General features: G+C 42.3%; 1 protein-coding gene across 10 annotated transcripts in view; it reads left to right on the forward strand.

The window, feature by feature from the left end:
* Positions 1 to 15,607, forward strand: part of Afdn (afadin, adherens junction formation factor) — a 113,214-nt gene extending 97,607 nt beyond the window's left edge. For 7 of the 10 annotated variants that reach the window (XM_035440452.1, XM_027401153.2, XM_027401154.2 and 4 more), the window contains 4 exons: positions 5,587 to 5,721; positions 8,541 to 8,826; positions 12,160 to 12,244; positions 13,544 to 15,607. In XM_035440452.1, coding sequence (XP_035296343.1) covers positions 5,587 to 5,721; positions 8,541 to 8,826; positions 12,160 to 12,244; positions 13,544 to 13,697 — 660 coding nt within the window. In that variant the 3' untranslated portion in view covers positions 13,698 to 15,607. The remainder of the gene's footprint in view (positions 1 to 5,586; positions 5,722 to 8,540; positions 8,827 to 12,159; positions 12,245 to 13,543) is intronic. The other 3 variants (XM_035440451.1, XM_027401155.2, XM_027401158.2) reach the window with 1 other exon arrangement.
* The last annotated feature ends 4,973 nt before the right edge of the window (positions 15,608 to 20,580 follow it).

The raw sequence follows: 20,580 nt of genomic DNA on the forward strand, positions 1-20,580 counted from the left end.
AAATAAAAACACTAAGGGAAGCTTTTTTTTTTAAGTATTGTGTCTCTTAATGATAAAACTCAAAATATTAATGACATGTGGGCATTTTTCTGTTTCTGAATGCTAGAAGTTAGTCTGTGATTCTATAGTTTTCTCATCAAGTTGTCCAAACACAGATGAAGCATGACAGCAGCAAAGATGCCGGTGGCGGAATACAGGTCTAAACCTAACTTTTTTTTTCACACTTCATCTTTCTTTTTTTCCCCCCTTCTCTGTTACCTGCAGCAGACTGCTATGCCAGCAATCTCTGTTCTAGATTTGGTATGTTCTTGTTTCTTTCCCTTTGGTACTTTTTTTTCTGTCTTGATTTTCATTTCTCCTTTGGTGATGGCTGTTCTGTGTTCTCAGTAGTCAGTTCTCCCTAGAGCCTCCTGGGTCAGGAGACTAGCTCTGTGATTAGAAGCATGCCTCTGAATGTTACTAGATTAGTTACTCTACTTCTTGTTAACTTTAAATGTTACTGTTTGTTTATGGGTTTGACTTTTTTTTTTTTACAGTTTGAGTCACAATTTGATTCTGTGTATTTTTACTTGAAGTATGTGAACAAATGAAATAAGTTTTGCATTGAGTAATTATTTTGTTCTTGTTAAATTAGAAGCAGATTTTAAGTGTGTTCACTGTGAGCTCAGTGGAAAGGACATTGACACTACTTCCAGATTTAAAATGTAGCCAAGATATCACTGTTTATGGTAAAGCAAGAGGTTTCCTGTGAACCTGCATCCTATTTTTTTTCCTAATACCATGTGGCTTTTAGTTCAGTTAACAAATGTACCAATTTATAGTCTGCCATCAGTCACTTGCAGTTATAATTTGCTGTTAAATCAACATGCTTAATGTCAGTATCAGAGAAATTTGGTTGGGCATTTGATGTTCTTTATGCTTCAGTAATGTATTTGTTACCTGATAGACAGTTACATTCTGATATATATATATATTATATATATATATATATATATATATATATATATTCCTTAACTCAGAGTCTATTGCAAGTCAACTTATAAATGATTTTTTTTTAAATTCAATACTTTAAGAACTCCTTAAAGTTTAACTGTAGAGGCCACCACATCAAATACAAGTCCCCTCTTCTCTGTTTATATAGCTTGAGGACAGGTTACCCAGAGGGAAACTTTTTTTTTATAAGCATCTCCCTTCCTTGGTGAACAGAGGAATATTTTCTGACTTGTATCTTTGTTCTTTGTATGAAACAAAGATAATAAACATCCATCCCCCACAGAAACTTTATGTATTAAAGTATATACAGGTTAGTTAAAATTTTTGTTGTTACTTTGTTTTGAGAAACTGTGTCACTGTGAGCCAGGATGGCCCCAAACTCATGATCCTCCTGGGCTTACAGGTGTGTACCACATTCCCCACCAGAGGCACTGTGTCAGACACTAGCCAGCTCTCGGCTCAAGGATGGCTTTATCTGTAGAGTTATCTTTGATGAATAATACTAAATAATGCTTGCACTAAAATGTTTATTTCCAGCCAACAGGTCCCAGTTTTTCTTGTTTTAAAAGGAATATTTTGATTATTAGTATTGATCTTAACCATTCTGTTTCTAAGCAATTCCTATCCCAGTTCTCTGGTAGATATTAATATTATTAACAACAGTGCATTGTTAACAGAACTCTTAACATGTCAGAATTGGCAGATTGCCCTGCAGTCTCAACACATGTTGTTAGCATGTTGCAGGATAGACTCGGGGTGACTCGTGGGATAGGTGAGGCAGGTTTCCTAAGGCTGAAGGACTGCCTAAAGTGATCCCCACTCTTCCCTCTGGCCTCCCAGGGGGCCTGATGCCACTGTCAGTCCACAGCCTGCTTCCTCTCATTGTAGATCCAGAACTTTTAGACCATAATGATGCCAGTGGCTCTAATCTAGCCCTCTTGCCTAATAAGATTGGTTACCAATGTGCCTGTATACCTTCTCCTCCTGGTAACAAAGGGGAAGCTTTCCAAATACAACCTGTGCAAAATTAGATCCCCCCCCCCTTTCTTCTGTGCCTCTCACACTACAGCCACTCTGCCTCGACCTCCTGTTCCTGGAGACACTTGGTAGTCTTTGAGCTTTACAGCCTTACATGATCCCATTTCACCCAACTCAGAAACTACTGCCCCTGCCCACCTTCCTGTCCTGGCTGCTTCATTGTCATTTTCTGCTGGGTTTATGAGAAGTCTAAAAGCTAGTCCTTAAACACCTGGTGATGGCATAGGTCCCTGTTTTTATAGTACATTTCTTCATAACAAAGCTTACATGGCCAAGTAAAAGTCCAAATCCAGTATGGGAGCCTTAAGCCTTTGTCCCATAGGGCCGGTATGAGTTTGCATTCTGGCCTGCATTTTCCTCTCATGTTATATGTTGTTTTTGCTTCATCAGAAGCACTTCCCTTTTCATTAAGTGACATTCAGTGCTATCAGCTAGATACTCACTGGGCCTGTTCATCCTTCAGTGACTTTTCTGAGCTTTGTCTTGTCACCACACATTAATGGGTCATGTGGTGCTCTGGGTAATGTGATTAGTCACAGGAATGAGCTTCTACTGTGGGTGGATGGAAGTGAAAAGTTGTTTTCAGAGATTTGAGTAGCTCTTCTAATAAGTCAAACATGATCAGGGCTCCATCTTTGTGTAGGAAGTGCTCAGGCACAAGCCTTTGAGCCGCCCAGGTGTGACAGGGTTGATTCAAGCTCTGTCTTAAGTACTTCAAGCCTAATTAGAGTATTAACCATTTTGCCCTATTTGGGGGCCACTGTCCTTCTAACTTAGTTAGAAGTCACATTTCTTTAAGAAAATAGTGTGTGCTGTGTGACATATGCTAAGAGGAATGACTCTGTTTTGCTCTACATGGTCCTCTTTCTAATGTCCTCTGCCACTGTGAGAGAGGGGACATTGTTTTCTAATTCTGACTCAAGACATAGAGCCTTTTCCTTAGACAGGCCTGGCTGGTCCTTTGCAGATCTAGGTTCTAACCAAGTCTTAGGGGACTGACTACAAGGCTTGCCTATATTGGTTAAGTAACAAAGGAATCTTTAGTATTAATCTAATTCAAGTTTTTTTAATATCTTTGTCTTAAAATTGAGGTTGTATCTTAGAAAAAATTAGCTATACAGGAAAAGGATTTTTAAAAGACCCTGGCAGACTTTAGATGTCAACAAGTAAAGGGTTTCACAACCCTGTTTTATATTAACATAATTCAAACATGGCTGTTAATTTAACAATGATAATAACCTTAGTCCTTAGTATATTTTGTGAATTTAGAAACACACAAATCTCAACCTACACTATTTTTGACCTGGAAATACCCTTTTACAAATGCAACCTGGTGGCAGAAACTGCCAGGCATTCCTACTTGAATTCCAAGAGTATGAGATTTAGATTAGCACTGATCCAGGTTGCCTTGATTGGTCAGGGTAGCCTGGCCCATGCTCAGTGACACTGCCATAGGCCAGTTTGCTTTCTCTGAGCATTTGCTAGTTCTTGTGTTGCTTGATTTTGTTGCTTGTGCATGGTGCTGCTTCTGGGTTGTTGTAATGATCCATTTATTTTTATTTTGATATTGTCTATAACTCCTCTTCTGGGATGTGCACACTTGGCTGTAGCATCCTCACTGTAGTCCTCAGGGTTGCCTTTGATTCCTAGTTTCTTTTGTTCTTCATCAACAGTGTTTATGCATGCTATAAAATTCACCCCCTAAATCCCAACCTGTGTTTGGACTTGGCACCTACCTTATGTTAAAGAAAAAGATAACTTCATTTGTCTTTTTGAGAAGATAATTTTTATTAGATGTTTTATTATTTACTGACTTGAATAACCCAACAGCATAGGCTAATTTCTTTTCTACTAAATATAGTGGAGTTTTAAGTATTTTATGTGTTATAAGTATTTTGCCTGCATATGCATCTGTGCCTGGTGCCCTTGGAGGCCAGAAGAGGGCATTAGATCCCTGGGACTGGAGTTTACAGATGATTGCAAGTTTGCTGGGAATCAAATCCCTAAAGAGTAGCCAGGCTCTTAGTGGCTGACACATCTCTCCAGCCCTAGATAAAACATTTATTCCATTGAAAATAAGGAATAAAATTACTAGATTTTTGTGTGTTCTTTGTTTTGTTTTGCTTTTTGTTTGTTTGTTTTCAAGACATGGTTCCTCTGTATACCCTGGCTGCTCTGGAATTCTGCAGACCAAACTGGCCTTGAACTCACAGATCTGCCTGCCTCTGCCTTCTGAGTGCTGGAACTAAAGGCATGCAATACCACCGTCCATCTGTGTTTTTTTGTTTTTTAAAGCATACATATACAATATAAATCCAGAAATTTAAATCATTTGTGATTTTCCAGAAATTGAACTGCATCTTGCAAAAGTCTTATATGAAGTGTTTGTGCAGTGGCTTAGAGATTAGCAGAATAATTTTGGGTTTCTTTTGAATTGTGGAGAATTTGAATCAGTCCTCTGGGTGGCATGTCATAGAGCTGATGTAGGTATGACTATAGCACAGATCTGTGCAGCCAGTTCAGTGTTCCCACTGTCTATGATAAGACTGCAGACATTGCTATATAGATCACACTCTGTCCCAACCTAGAGCTTGTGATGCCTAGACAAATATGGTCAGAAGGGTGAAGGGGCCACAGGAAAATGGAGAGGCGCATCACAGGCATTTGAAGATAGCTGGTAGTGTTTGATATTTTAAAGGGAAGGTGTTGCATCTTCTGTCATTGCAGAAAGGTAGAACATGAATGACCAAAAGTGGAGAAGTGTCAGGTGATGGATTGAGACCAATGTGAGAGATTTTAAAGTAGCTGTCACCCAAATCAGGGTGTCCTGTACTGGAGAGTCAGCCAGGGTGGGGTGTGGCCTGTGTCTCCCCCCCCCCCCCCCCAAATACAGGTGTATAGATACAACTGAGCCAGAATGAGTTTATTTCAAACCCTGGCTTCTGACTGCAAGTCTGAGGTCATGTCAGCTAGGAGTCCAGAGTCCAGGTTGATATATGGAGGGTGGGGAGTTGCTAAAGGAGGAGCCCTAGTCTTTCACCCCCACTCCCTAAGTAACAGCTTTCAACTGCAGCTGGGTTCAGGGCAGGCAGCCCTGTACTGCTGTGCGAGACCTACCCACATCCCATGAGAAAAGAATTTGTTAATATTTGGGGTGGTTGTAGTATTTGTAGTTCTTAAAGTGGAGCCTTTTGGTGAGAAAGTAGCTAACAAATTTATTGTAACAAAAAAATTGTACTTGGTTAATGCATGAATGTATGAAATAACTTGTTTCTTTGAGTCGTGATTATTGAAAGAATAACACTGGGACTGTGGAGACAAAGCTTTAGGTAACTTACTTTGAAATCATAAGAGCTAATTAATACATGAGCTTTACCATCTTCCAACAGTGATTTAGCCTGGTGTTTTCTACTTGGCTTTCCATGTCTGTGTGTGTGTGTGGCAGGGGGGGGGGGGGGGGCGGGGTGTCTGTGTCTGTGCTCGTTTCAGGATGTGCTTTTTATGTCTGTGCTGGTGGGTTTTACTGGGTGAAAGTTAAATTCAGTTTACTGTTAGTTGCAGGATGAGGAGCGCAGACGCCAGCAGCAGTTGGAAGAGATGCGTAAACGAGAAGCAGAAGATCGTGTGAGACAAGAGGAAGATCGACGCCATCAGGAGGAGGAGCGAGTAAAGAGAGATGCTGAAGAAAAGGTTATGGTCCTCTAAAGGCGGCTAGTTTTTAGCAGATTAGCGTGAACACAAGTGATTTCTAGGGCAAAGGGGGCTAGAAGCGATGTGTATCTAGGATGCATAACACACAACAGGCACGGATCTTCCAGCTTTTGCTCTTGGACCAAACACTCCAGCCCCATCTGGCCTGCCTGCCTCTCCTCTGGACTGTCTTCAGGCTCCTTTGCCTTCTGATCTGGGCTCCCTCACTCTTGAGCACCAGGCCCCAGAGCAAGGGGTCTGGGACATGACAGTGCTCTGGTCCCCCAGACAGGATCCAGGTGGCTTTTATGAAAGTGTTACTTATTCAGTTACTGTGAGAATTTAGTGTGAACTCTGGGAGGCAATAGGGACATAGCAAGGTGGTTGGTTCTCATTAACCATTTCAAACAGGTTATGCACTAAAACTACTTAGTTCTGGTTGATGGTAAAGAGAATTAGATGGCTTGTAAAACACAAGAAAGGAAAATTTAGTATGCAACCCAACAAGTATTCTGGTTATATATGTGACCTTTAACTCAAATAATTTCCATATTTGAATTTTAAAATGATAGCAATTTTGACAGTCTTCAAAGCAGAAACTTCCAAGATGTAGTTCTCAGATCTTCCTGTGTCTGGGACTGAGGCTCTCTTGGGTGAAGAGCGGCTACCTTGAGCCCAGGTTGGCTCTGCCCTGTCCCTGGGTATTGCATGTTGCTGTGTGGTTTTAGAGAAGCTGTTTTTCTCTATTACTTACCTTCTGTGAAGGTAGAAGTTCTGAGTGTAACTACTTCAGATGGAGAAAAGTTTAATTTTTATTAATAGTTACTTCCTTGATCGAGTGAACTATGTAAATAGGAACAGCCCTCCTCCCAAAAAAGTAAAAAAACAACAAAAAAATAAAACCCATAAATTTTTTAAGGAAGCTCTAAATTTTTAATGAATCGATGAATTGGTCAAAAGACAATCTAAGAATAAGATTGGTAGACATGGTGTGGCTCATTTAAAAGAAACAGAGTGGATGATGTGAGGCCGCATGCTTGCATCTAGAGCAGTGACTGATTACTTGCTAACAGCAGAGCTGTTCTGAAAGACTGAGCTTCCAGGGCCAGGTTGCCCAAGAGCCTTTAACTTGGGTAATACTAGTTGAAAGCAATGATCCCTTCGGGAAAACAGGAAGTGTGCCCAGCACTGGATCCAGCCAATTTTCTAAGTTACGGTGGTGGTCTTGCTCTACTGTGTATTCCCTGAGAGTCCTCGGGCTGCAGGGATGGGTGCTTTCCCAGCTCAGGGATGGCCAGCTGCCTCATTATAATTAGAACAGCTCTGGCCTTGCTGAGCCTGGATGAAGCAGCCTGGTCATTGCATCAGAGCTGTGTACTCTAGAGAGAAGCAGGCTGTGCTTTCTGTGTTGAGAAACCCTAGGTTATTTAATTTTTCTAATGTGTGTTCTCATGACTCATAATTATGTCAAACATACTTGTGTTCTAGTATAATTGAGTAGTCACTGTAAAAAGAAACTGAAATACTATTTTTACTACAGAATGTCCACAATTGATGGGTTTGATTTGTTATGGAACATGTGCATTCGTTTTCTGGATAAAGTCACCATGGTCATTTAATTGTATCTGCTCTTGGTATAACCGAAAAAGATTGGTTTGGCCTCTCCATACAGTGTTACCGAACAATTGTTCTTCATGTAATTTTACCATTCTCAACAGTGCCACTTAAAAGCCACAGAAGTCATTATAGCTTAATTACCCAACCTAAGGTAGTACTAATTTTGTATAGTCAAGAAGATAAAAATACCTTTCCTTTAGGATTTTACAACATAGAACAAGAAATAAAGCTAGAAATTTGGGTCAGGGTAATGAGTGGGACTGGCCTTTTAGTCTTCCCTTTTCTTTCTCAGAATACGAAGCAGGGAGCATTGTATGTTTACTATGTGTGCTTGTGTGTAGCTCTAGAGGGACCAGAGAAAGAATGCAGCATAGTGAGGATCAAAGAAGCCTGTCATACCAGCAGGTCCTTGATGTTAGTTTCCTGTGACTGAATGGACTTCAGCCTGGCTGCACATGGTTTGCTTCAGTCAAGGCAGATGATTTGTTGGCTCTCCCACCCCTTTCCATACTCACTTTCTTCTTGTGCTCTAAGCTCTTGTCAGCCCTTAACAAAGCTGTGTCGTTGCCTTTTTAAATGTTCAAAGAATTTCAATACTGTCAACTGTAGTTTGCCTGGATGACAATGTACAGTGTGTGTCAGAATATATCTGCTATTACTATTAATGCTTGGCTCTCATTTTCTGTTCCTCAGAGAGTTTTATTAAGATTTGAAATATACATTAACCTTGGAAAGCATACTTGTTAGATTGTGGCTTTGGGAAAATGAGTCATATTTCTTACTGTTTATGGTTTCCTATTGAAACACAGCAGAAACAGGTAAGTTAATATCTTGTCCAAACAGAAAAGGAGAGAAAATGTTGGAGGCAAGAGGAAGAATAAAGAATGTATATGGTCCAGAGTCTAATTGCATAAATAAGTCATGAGAGTTGACTAATCCCATGCTTCTGAGCTGTCCATGTTAGTGTGGAACAGTTGTGCGTGTGTGTGTCTTCATAATTCCTGAGACAAGACAAGCTCCGAGTGGCCTTCCTCTTCTGTTACAACAGTTATGACACTGAAACATGATGTCCTGTGGACATGCCAGTGTAGTGATGGGTAGTGGTGATCGGTGTACCTGTTGTTCCCTGTGAAGGCACAGAGGGTCCACTGATCCCCCTCTGACCCTTGACCTTTTGCACTCTTGTCTATTCCCGCCTGCAGAGGCGACAGGAAGAAGGGTATTACAGCCGCCTAGAAGCTGAGAGGCGCAGACAACACGACGAGGCAGCACGAAGGTTGCTGGAGCCCGAGGAGCCTGGGCTGAGCCGACCTCCACTTCCACGGGACTATGAACCCCCATCCCCGTCCCCAGCACCCAGCGCCCCTCCTCCCCCACCTCAGCGAAACGCCTCCTACCTCAAAACACAGGTCCTCTCCCCAGACTCGCTGTTCACTGCCAAGTTTGTTGCATATGATGATGAGGAGGAGGAGGACTGCGGCTCAGCAGGTCAGGATAAGTACTCCAGCACAAGAAAGTCTCATGGGCACCTTCCTCTTGCTGCCCCTAAGCGGCAGCAGCCCCCCTGCCAGCCCCGCCCAGCCTCGGATGGCATCTTTCTCTCCAACTCATTCCAACCACCCTTGGCCAAAGCCAACAGTACTGCTAACAAAGCAGGCCAGCCCCCACCCCCTCCAGGCAAACCGAGCTTCTACCGTCCTGGCCACTGGAAAGGTAGAGGTAAAAGAGGGAATGGTGAATCAGACCTCTCTTGTCTTGATGATTGAGCCTGGGATCTCTGTACCCCTGCCACTTGGTACGGTACATTGAGACCATGCTGGTCTTGGCCTTGGGTATCACCTGGTCACTTTCAGCATGTGATCTCCCTGTGCCCCTGATTATGGTGTTTGTGCTAATGCTCTGTTAATTAAGCCTTGGTATTCTAATTTCTCTTATACTTTAAGGCACTCATCTCTTTAATCTACTGACAACAGTCAGTCCTCCACTATCACCAAATTATTTCAAGTACTGTTGGTCTTGGCTTTTTTTTTTTCTGTACCTCTTCAACTAATTCTTGCCTTTTGTCAAGCAAGTGCCTTCTCAATCAAACATATCAGTGCCAGAGTGTCAGTTGCACTTTAAGTTCACATCATTTAATGTCAGTAGAACATTTGGTTCTGTTCCTGAGGCCTGTGCAGTGACTCATGCCATCTATGGAAGCTTGGTTGGGAGTTGCAACATCCACTGAACTAGTTAACAGGACAACTTTACTCCTAACATAGGCAGCCCTTGCCCACAGATCCTAGTCTTGAAGTTTTTCCTCTATCCCTCTTACTTGTTCCATCCCCTTTCATTAACTTCCTCTCTTGCCCCTCAAAGCACTGGCACCCAAACCTTTGTTGTAGGCTTGCAACTTCTAAATGGGAGGAGGGGTCTGTTAATGATGAGCACAGAGGCCGTTGCCCACAGAGTTGTAGTAAGCATTGAGTTCATGCTGAAGGTATAGCTCAATTATATTCAAATTGAGACTTCAAACTACCATGGCTGTAAAGGAAATGGAATTCTGGCACCAAGCATCCAGTAGTGTAATTTTAGTGAGTGGCTTCATTTTTACATAAACATGTGAACTCAGCAGTTCTCAGAGAAGCCAAATCTTAAGATTCAGTAGAGTTTGTTTTCTATTCACGTTGACAGAGTTTGGCCAGAATTCTTTTTTCCCACCTGTATCAGACTTTTAATCTATTTTGGAGATGTAGTAGTAAAGCCAAAAATCAAATCTTTTTATAAAATTTCTGCTATAAATGTTGAAAACTTGGTGCTCTTTCAAGGCATTCATGGAATAGCAATAAATTTTGAAGCAAAATGCTATTGAATTTTATGAATGTTGAACAGATTTGATTGTCTCAATATGATTAAGGATCATACCTGTCAGCTTTGGCCCTCAGTCACACCCCGAACCCTCTCTGCACTTCACACCTAATGCTCCACTCTGGAGCCATCTGCAGCACATCCAGCAGTGTTCTGGCCTTGTCCTCTTCATCTCTGTCCTGTGCTGTGTCTGATCCTTTCTGTGGTAAGGCAGGCTTCTGTAGACTTGGCCTCTTCCAAGGGTTCATGGGAGGCACAGAGCTTATGGAATTGAAATGATTAAGACTGAAGCTTTAATATTGTAACAAACTCTAAACACTCCGGAAATTTTGAAGAACTGATTTTTGCTCATGGAAGAAGCCAGTGTCACTCTCAGCAAAGTGCAGAAGTATGACAGAACAGACAAAATGAATATAAAGTTGGGAATTGAAACCAACTATGCAAATTACCAATGTTAAGAGCCCACTGTGGATTGCTAGGAGGTAGAAGTATGTTTTTTGAGTCTTTGCTGAAGGTGACATGCTCTGTGGTGACTTGGGGACCCTCAACTTTGCATTTTTTGAGTTGAAGGCTGCTGAGCTCTTTCTAGATAAGTCCAAAATATTCTACCCACAGGTTCTTTATATGGAAGAAAATCCATTCTCCTGCCTCTCATCTAAAGAGGAATGTTTTAATGTAAAAACATGGTGATAATTTTGTGGTCTATTTAATCCAATCTCATCCATGTTTGGCAAATATTCTGAGCCTTTTGTACTCTATTTTGTTGGAAGCTGGTTTCTCAGATGTGAATGTTTTTATTTTATGAGTGTTTGGTCTGCATGTGTGTCTGTGGCACCAGGAACTTGAGATGGTTGTAAGCCTCCACGTTGGTGCTAGGAGCCCAACCCTACAACCCTTGTCTTCTACAAGGGCAGCGAGTACTCTTAAATGCAGAACTCCCTCTTCAGCCCCTTACTTTATTTTGTACTGTTACAGTGGATACTGTAATAGTGCTGAGATATTATTCATTACAGCATTATATAATTTGATACACAGTAAATCTTTATATCATCTCTTTATGCATCTTGAGGTCTTGGCAAATGTTGGCTAACTGGTGGGCATCAGGCTCAACTGTGATTTCTTGGCCAAGACAGATGTGCACACAGGGCCAACCTAATTCTGCCCTCATATTTTGTTCTCTTGGAAATTTTTGTCAGCAGCACTAATGTGGAATGCTGGGAATTTTATTCTAGTTTGGTTTTGGTAGCTCATTTGTTTCAAAGACTTTATTTTGCTTTTAATAGTTAACATCTATCTTGAAAAAGAAATCTAGTTATCCTACACAAAGGAACTTTAATCATAAACAGGTTTAACTCTTAAACTTTGGGATTACATTTGTTCTCAATGATTGTGTATTGAAATAATATATCTCCTGGGGCTTCAGAGATGGCTCAGGTTAAGAAAACTGGCTGTTCTTCCAGAGGACCTGGGTTAAATTCCTAGCACCCACATGGCAGCTCACACCTGTCTGTAACTCCAGTTCCCAGGGATCTAACACTCTTAAACAGACATATGCAGGCAAAACACCAATGCTCATACAATAAAATAAAATAAAAAAGTAAACAAAAGTAGAACTTGTACAGTGTGTTGGAGTATGTCTAAAATATTTTGTTTACTCCCCACATAAGTAAGTCTTCTGTATTTGTGGTCATTGTGCCATGTTCTGGCTTGAGGTGTTATTTTGTTTTGATTGGTTTTTAAGGAATGTGTTACAGTTTCCATTCTAAGAACAAAAGGCCTTGATGTCAGATATTGGACGTAGTGATTGGATCACCTAGCCACTAAGAGTAGTGAATTTTAAACTGATGCATCTTTGAGCATATGAAGAACCTTGGATTCCTCATGTGTCAGTGATTAAAGGAGGCTCGTTTTCCTGCAGACCCCCTATCATGAGTAAATACTTTAACTTGGACTTTTCTTTTTTTCATGGAAAAGGACCACACTCTTATACGGGATCTGCTGGGACAGCTTCAGGAGCCCATGATGCTCCCCGGGACCCAAGAGAGAAGCACACTAGAAGGTACTTAAGGGCAGGCTGAGCTGGGTCTAATCTATGCTGATTTCTTTCTCATTATTCTCATTTTCACGTCATTGCTGAATTGTGTTAGACTTCATCAGGCATCCAGGTGTTTTTTTACTGTACAAAATCATGTGAGAATGTAGGTGTGTGTGTGTGTGTGTGTGTGTGTGTGTATGTCCGTGTCCAGACAGAGTCTGTTTCTGTAGGTCTAGAACTTACTGTGTAGCCAGGCTGGCCTCAAACTTGTAGTTCCCCCATGCCTCAGTCTCCCTACTACTGTGATTACAGGTGTGAGTCACCACACCTGTACATGTGGGCTTTTTTAAAGTTGGTGTTGCTAACATGCTTCTGTTTGAGGTAGTGATACTCAACAGCAGGACCTGCCTGCTGTAAGATTGTAATGCTAGAGGCATGAAGGCCAGGCCTGTCAGTTAAGCCTGTCGCCGCAGCTGATCGCTTCTGGGATTTAGCTGGATGTAACAGTGCTGGTCTGCCCCTTATTAGACTGGTTGGGTCTGTTAATGTATCTCAAGTTTGTAGAAACATGGAAGATTTGTAGAAATGCTGTATTCTTAAACTAAACCCCTATTAATTAAACGTGTTTAGCTGGCAAGAAATGCCAGCTTGGTGAAATCAAACTCATTGAGTTATTTTTCCATTTTTAGTGTGGATGGGTGGCACATCTGTGTATTTTCCACATGTTTGCATGTATGTGGGTACATGTTGAGGCCTGAGATTGACAAAAATTCTCAGATTGTTCTTCCACCTTACTCATTGAGACTGGGTGTCTCATCAGTATGGCTAGTCTTGCTAGCAAGCTACTCTGGAAATCCCATCTCTTCCTTCTGAAGCTATAAATGCAGGCTGGCTGCCATGTATTCCTAGTATTTATGCGGTCTCTGGTTAACCATTGAGCTACCTCTAGTCCTCTTAGTTGTTTTTGAAAGTTACTGTATTAAGTAAAGAGAACATTTTGCTCCTTTTCTACATAGATATATTTATTACTGTTTTTAGAACTTTTTTAAAGTTGAAATCTTAACTGTTTGGCCCACGTTGATTATAGACCTGTGCCACTGTCCCTGTCCTCTTTGTTCATTTAAATGTAATTATATGAGCATATATTGGTTTTTAAAGTTCTGTTGAGACCATAGTGTAGGTGTAGTTTGTGTCAGCCCCAATACATATAATTATGGTAATGTGTAACAAATGAACAAGTCTCACTGAAGTTTTATGGTCCCTATGAAAAGGCTAGGTACTTGTATTTTGATGCATAATCCTTTGTGTTTTCCTCTTGTCCAGCCAAGATGCAGACTTCCCTGGCAGTTCTGGAGCCCCTGAAAACCTGACATTTAAAGAGCGTCAGCGCCTCTTTTCACAAGGTCAAGATGTGTCTGACAAAGTAAAAGCTTCTCGTAAATTAACAGAACTTGAGAATGAACTAAACACCAAGTGAGAAGAGAAGAGAAGAGAAGAGAAGAGAAGAGAAGAGAAGAGAAGAGAAGAGAAGAGAAGAGGGCACCTTGTGCTCACATGAGTCTGCTCTTGGCAGTGGTTTTGTGGGGATGAGCCTGAAGAGGAGGGAACAGTTCTAGTTCTAAATGATTTGTAATTTCTGTTTCTAAAATGGTTGTAAGTTAGAGATGTTCAAATTCTAAGAAATCTTGTTTTACTTGACCAAGAAAGTCCTGCCTACTTCCTATTGATTTGACTCAGATGAAGTTATCTTCCTTTGCTAGCTTCTTTGGGGAGTCTTAGGGCAGAATGACGGGCAGTAAAGATCACATTGTTTCCTCTGCCCTCTTTCCCCTCGTCATTCCAAGGACAGTAGGCCAATAAATTATCTTTCTGTTCTTTCTCAAAACTCCACTTGGCTACCAGACTGTGACAGCTGAACAACACAGAACGTTACTGTGTTCTAGTGGAGCCTGTGTTCAGGAGACAGGACTCTCAGCCTGGAGCCACCTCCTCCCAAGTCCAAGGCACACATCCCCACATTACCTTCTGTAATGTGCATTAGTGGCTAGATGGACTTTCTTATATGTAAGGTGCACAACACATTATTCTTGACAAATGTGAGCCTCCTGATCAATTCTAAATGTTTGAGATTGAGTAATTACTAATTCAATTTTGAAAATTCTCAAAATTTTAAAGATTTAATCTTAGGGGATTTTATTTTTATAAATACCAGATCTATTAGACTAATCATTGGTAAAAATTAAAGATGATGGTTATGTTGGGAAGATACCTAATATTTCAGATATTCCAAAGAATCTAGAGCTCTCTAGCTAAACAGCATTCATTTAGATAGAAGCAAAGACATCTGAGATGAGTGGAGCTCACAGGTGGCAGTCAAACATAGCTATCAGAAATTTTAAATTTAACAAAGAAAGATTTGTGTTAGGTATACTGTCATAAAGGGGAGGAATTGGTTACTGTGCCATCTGAACTTACTACTGTAAGAATAACTTGTGGTAGTTCAATCTACATTTCTTTCACAGCATAATAGAGTAGTTTAATTTTAATTTTTGAATTTGAGCTGTTATTCCTCCAGCTGAGTTGTGGGAGACAGACATCAGTTTGTTTATGCTTGTGTGAAAGCAAACTTTATGACTTCAAGCACACTTCCTATTCGGCAAAGCCCTAACTAATGTGGATCTAGATGATCTTTCTGTACCACACTATTCTCTGGCAGATCTATACATTATGAAAACAGGCACACTTTCAAATACAGCAGAAGCATTTGCAACCCTAAAAACCACTTTTAATAAGAACTGTATGATAAATTGTTGAAATACAAATGTAAATATTTTTTATGTCTGTCAAGCTTCCTATTTGAAAGTGTGCCTTTGCTGTTTCCTCTGTAAGAGAATTGAATGGTTCAGAGTTAATGAAGGATTTGCACACTTGCCTTGCCCAGGAAGTACAATCTTCTTGTGTCTGGAACACACTGGCAGCCTTTGGGTAGCATTCCCACACCTCCCAGAGAAGAGCAGATACCTGCTGTTGCTTGTACGTGGGAAGACAGATGCACACAGGAACCTGCAAACATCTGAAAACTCTGCATGTGTGTTTGTGAAACCCATAGTGAAGTAGACTTGGCCTCCCCTGGACACTGAGATCGAATGTGAATATGTGTTGTAAGAGCGAGTTACACGTAGTATGTGTTACCGTGGGGAAACACCCAAACTGCTGTTTTCCATTTCTACTGTATTTCAGTTGCAGCCTATTTTTAATAAACTTTGTATCTATTTAAGTGTATTTGCTATTGTTTTCAAAGTGCTGACAAAGTTTATATTTGTAATGCCAGCCCTCCTCTCCCCCATTTCCATCTGTCACTACTTCATTAAACAATGCTGAGTGTCACTCCTGTGTCCCTCAGTTGTTTTTTTGTCTGTGGGTAAGTGTTCTTTGATTGATGACACAACCAGCTAAAAAACTAGGATGACATTTTCACAAGAGTCTCATATGAGAGCTTGGCCACCTTTGTCTTCATGACCAGTGCTTGGGCATTCAACTACACAAATGGCTACTGGAACCATGTTTCATTCCACTGTCCCATCTTGGTCACTGTAATCCCAGAACATACTCAGTGATTAAGCACATTGCATAAAAGGTGCTGTGGTGTCATACATATTTGAATCTCAGGATTACTGGGTTGAAGCTATGTTTTCTTGTCACAAGGAATGAACACTGGCCAGTTCTAGCAGGCTGAAAGCAAAGGCTGTGGTCAAGCCCTATAGTTGTAGCAGCCTTTATATTTTAGCACTGGGGCAGTGCAGCATCCAATTTTCAGGGCTTTGGTGAAATGGGATGAGGGGGTGGGGAGTTACTGGTCAGGATATAAAATTTTAGATGAAAGAGGAATAACTTTTGAGTACTGTTACATGGTAAAGTATTACAGTCAGCAATGTACTGTAAAAAAGTAAAAACTTGAAGGAAGGAAGGCATGTTTGAGGGTTGAAGGAACTTGTGGGGAGCCTTTTTTGTAGAATCATTTATATATTTGAATTATGTTTGTGTATACTATGTTTTAATTTGCTGTGGTTTTTAGATTCTGTAGACACACTTAGAAACAGAATCAGTACTGATTCAGCAACATCCCCTCCTGGGCCTCCCTCCCTCTTAGGAAGATAGTGGTTCTGGCCTACAGTTGTCTGTTGTTTCTGTCACTTCATGAGAGCATCTACCAAACCCTAGATAATTTTTCCTCTGTGTCCTCCCAGCTAATACAGTGATTTCAGATGTATTTATGCATTTATGATAAGATTAAGGAATATGTTGGTTGGCTGACTTGGCAGTAGAAATTTTATACCCCTAGTGACAGACAGGTGGTTTTATTCCTATAGTATTTCAACTATTACAGAACTGGGAGCATAAGTGCCAGTCTTGGGATTGCCTTAACTTGTTAAGCAGTCTACAGGCAATGCTGACATTCCTCACCATGCGTTCCCAGGGGTGGCAGTTGGGGTGAGAAGACAGAAGCAGACCAGTTGTATGTAATTTAAGTGTTAACAGTATAAGATAAACACAGGACCTGTGGAGGGTTGACACTGTAGGTATGGTAGGCTCTGATGATATGATAGAGGGAAAGGAAGGGCTAGTGCATCAGAGAAAAGAGGCTCAGGAGGCAGAACCAGAGAGGGCTGGGAAGAGATGTAGGTGAGATAGGCTTTCAAGGCCATTGGTAAAGTGATTCTACAAGCATTACCGGGACCCCACTGCTCTTGGAAAAGCAGGAGCAATGCCCGATGTTCTATGAGCTGGTTAGCAGCGCCCAGAAGAAATTTCGGTGGATAGGCACGGCGCATGCGTGTGAGCGGTTAATGAAAGAGACCCCAAGACTTAGTCACGCCCTTCACCCGCTGCTTACTGCGAAGAGGCAGGGAAATGCCAGGGCACCATATATTGTGGGACTTCTCAGAACAGAAGTTGCGACAGCTTCAGCATCAAATGCGGGTGAGTGTGAGGGGGAACCCTCAGTTCTCCCAGGCCTGTAGGGGACCTGGGAGGACTTGGGTTGGCTTGGGAATCACTGAGTTGTGAATCTCACTTGATCATTCTCGGCAAGGACTGGCTCCATCTGCCTTGTTCTCAGTGTCCAGGATCTAAAGACGATGAATGTGTTTTCTCCCAATTGCACTTAAGGCTCCTCCCTTCAATTCCCACGTGAGGTGCCTGACCATCCCGTCAGCCCACCTCGGGGTCTCCTAACCTGGCACCTGTCTTATCTCTGCTGGCCATCTAGGTACTGAGCAACTTTTGGGACTACAATAGTTAACCAACAGTAATCAATGTAATCCTAACCGTTGTCCTCTTAGAGCACACAGCAGAACAAATGATCAATAGACAAAAATATAAAGATTCAGGCATTATGCTGGTCTGCCCCTGTCACCTGGAAGAATGCACTCAGGCAGTACTCTGGTCAGCCCAAGGTCCCATGGAGTCTGCAGGCAGGTGCAAAGGACCCCTTTAAAAGAAAGACCCCGCTCACTTAACGGTCTCCCCCCCCCCCGCCCCGCCCATTGCTCTTCTCTTTTCCACTCTTTCCTGCTGTTCCCCTGGGCCAAACTGGACTTTTCCTGTCTCCCTCTTCTGTCCTCTCTCTGTCTCTTTATCTCATTTCCCTTCCCCCTTCCATCTCTGTTCCCCGTTGGCCAACACCTAGCCCCCCTCTACTCCCCTTCCCAATAAATTCCATGTGGGTTTGTTGAGTTTTGTGGTTCATGTTTCTTCATGCAGCAAACACCACCATGCTAAGCAGGGATCCTGAACCTTACAAGATCTATAATCAGCCCTGCAAAAGTTAAAAGAGTACATGGATGAGCTGTAGAGACTGGAAGCTCCTGTTGCACCGTGGGGCCTAGGGCTTAGGAGAGGTCTCTGGATATGTGACCAGCCAGGCCATGGTGGTATGCTGGAAGCAACATAGAGGCTGAGAGAGGCAAGCGGATTTCTCAGTTCAAGGCCAGCTTGGTCTACAGAGCATGTTCCAGAACAGCCGGAGCTGCACAGAGAAACCCTGTCTCAAAAAAAAAAAAAAAAAAAAAAAAGTAACACTTTGTAGCAGGTAGTGGATCCAGGATGTTGAAACAGCTGACTGCATAAGCCGCTGAAGCATGAGGCTTCCAAGGTAAAAGACAAGGAGCTCTGCGGTGGGTATGTTCCAAGGAAAACTGGGTGAGAGCTGCCGGGCGTTGGTGGTGCACGCCTTTTATCCCAGCACTCGGGAGGCAGAGGCAGGCGGATCTCTGTGAGTTCGAGGCCAGCCTGGTCTCCAGAGCGAGTGCCAGGATAGGCTCCAAAGCTACACAGAGAAACCCTGTCTCGGGAAAAAAAAAAAAAAAAGGCGAGAGCCACAGCAACTTTGCAAATTTGCCTAAGACGGCACATTAAAGAAAGAAGCATTTGTTCCAGCAAAAAGTGCTAAACATCTGGGGCTCAGCTATCAGAACCTATACACACCCTGGGAGTGCCTCAGCACCCAACTCAGGACCGCTTTCTCTCACCATAAGGGATACATCTCAGTACTTCTCACCAATCCAGCACACTAGGTCAAGATGAGTGTGTGGGCTCCAGTCACCCAGTCCCACAGTGGGCAGCATGGAAGTGAGGGGACCCGGAAAGTCTGGTCAATAATTTATTAAAGGGGTGGCCAAGAAGTTTGAGATCTAGTTTTTCCTCCACCTCAGCTGTAGGCCACAGGCTGCATGATAAGCTAAAGGCAGGCTAAAAGCTCAAAGGTGGGCACTTTGCTGAGAGCACAGAGATGGGTCAACACTTGCTGAGCAAATGATCCATGAATAAGGGTAGATTGGAGAGATGGGTTTGCTGCTGTGAGATGCAGGAGATATGGGTTTGCAGCCATGAGTTGCAGGCTCAATGGCACCAAGAATGCACATTCCAATCTTTGCCTCCAGAACTGTGCAGAGATTAATGTGTGCTTGAGGCTGGAAGTCTTGGGCAAGAGAGTTGGCCCCAAGTCTTTCCTTGGTTTGCAGGTGGCTGCTTCCCCCATGGTGTCCTGGGCTCTTCTGTGCACCCTTGAGGTGTCTGTGGCTCCAGAGTTGCATTCAGAAGGACACCAATGAAATAACATAAGAACCTACCCTCAAGGCTTCTTTGAATCAATTACCCTGTAGGCACTGTCTTCAAATGTGACCTTCGGAGATACTGGCTAGGACTTAATATTTCACCATAGGAATTGGGGTTGAGGGTGTTACAGCCCATACATAACAAGCCGAAAGTTACCCCATGGCCTACCAAAGGCACTAGACCTGAAAGGACTGTCCATCCTCACAGACTTTCCTAAGTCACATTCTAATTGGACCAGACTTGGGAAATGCTCATATCCCGGGATCATGGTGAAGGCATCCTTCTGGCACTGCTGTGCAGCACTGCTCCGGGTGTATAACTCATTCAGCTAGGGAAGAAAACAAAGGGAAAAAGGCATTGCATGGGGAAGGAAGCATTAAGCAGTCTGCTTGCAGATGGAACCGTGTTATAGATGCGGCCCCAAGAAATCTGCTAAAACCTTTTGCATTGAAAAGTGAGTTATAGAGCCGGGCATTGGTCACATATGCCTTTAATCCCAGCACTCTGGAGGCAAAGGCAAGCAGATCTCTGTGAGTCTGAGGCCAGCCTGGTCTACAAGAGCTAGTTCAGGACAGCCTCCAAAGACACAGTGAAAGCCTGTCTAACCCCCCCCCCCCAAAAAGTGAGTTATACGAGACCAACGAATGCAACATCCATCTACAGCAATAAATGGCATTTCTATGTTCTAGCAATGAATACAAGTAAAATTAGGAAAACATTCCATGTACAGTACCATCAAAATATTTTGAAACAAATTTGACCAAACACTTACCAGACTTATAACTGTAACTGCTATTATAGTTTGAAATCTAGGATTTGAGTAAATTTCATCAAAATATCCCAGAGATTGCTCATCAGGAACTGAAGAAATTTAACAACTCTATTATAACTCCTAGGTTTACAAGTTAGAGTTTAGAAGATCACAGATTCTTTGTGAGCCAATTTAGAGAGTAATTCTCTAACAAGAGGGACTGCATCCCTATCTGGAGACTGAAGTCCCTGCAAGAGGGACTGAATCTCAAGCAAAAACGACTAGAGCCATGAAAGGAAGGACCGAATCTCCACATCTCTTCACACACACACACACACACACACAGACACGCACGCACGCACGCACGCACGCACGCACGCACGCACACGCAGTTGAGGGTTGGGGATTTATAGGGGCCTGTTTTAGGCGTTTTAATTTTTCTTATTTTTATTTATATATGTGTTTATGTTTTTTTAATTTGAGAGGAGGGGTT

The sequence above is a fragment of the Cricetulus griseus genome, chromosome 2 (assembly GCF_003668045.3).
Source record: "Cricetulus griseus strain 17A/GY chromosome 2, alternate assembly CriGri-PICRH-1.0, whole genome shotgun sequence".
NCBI classification, from domain to species: Eukaryota; Metazoa; Chordata; class Mammalia; order Rodentia; family Cricetidae; genus Cricetulus; species Cricetulus griseus.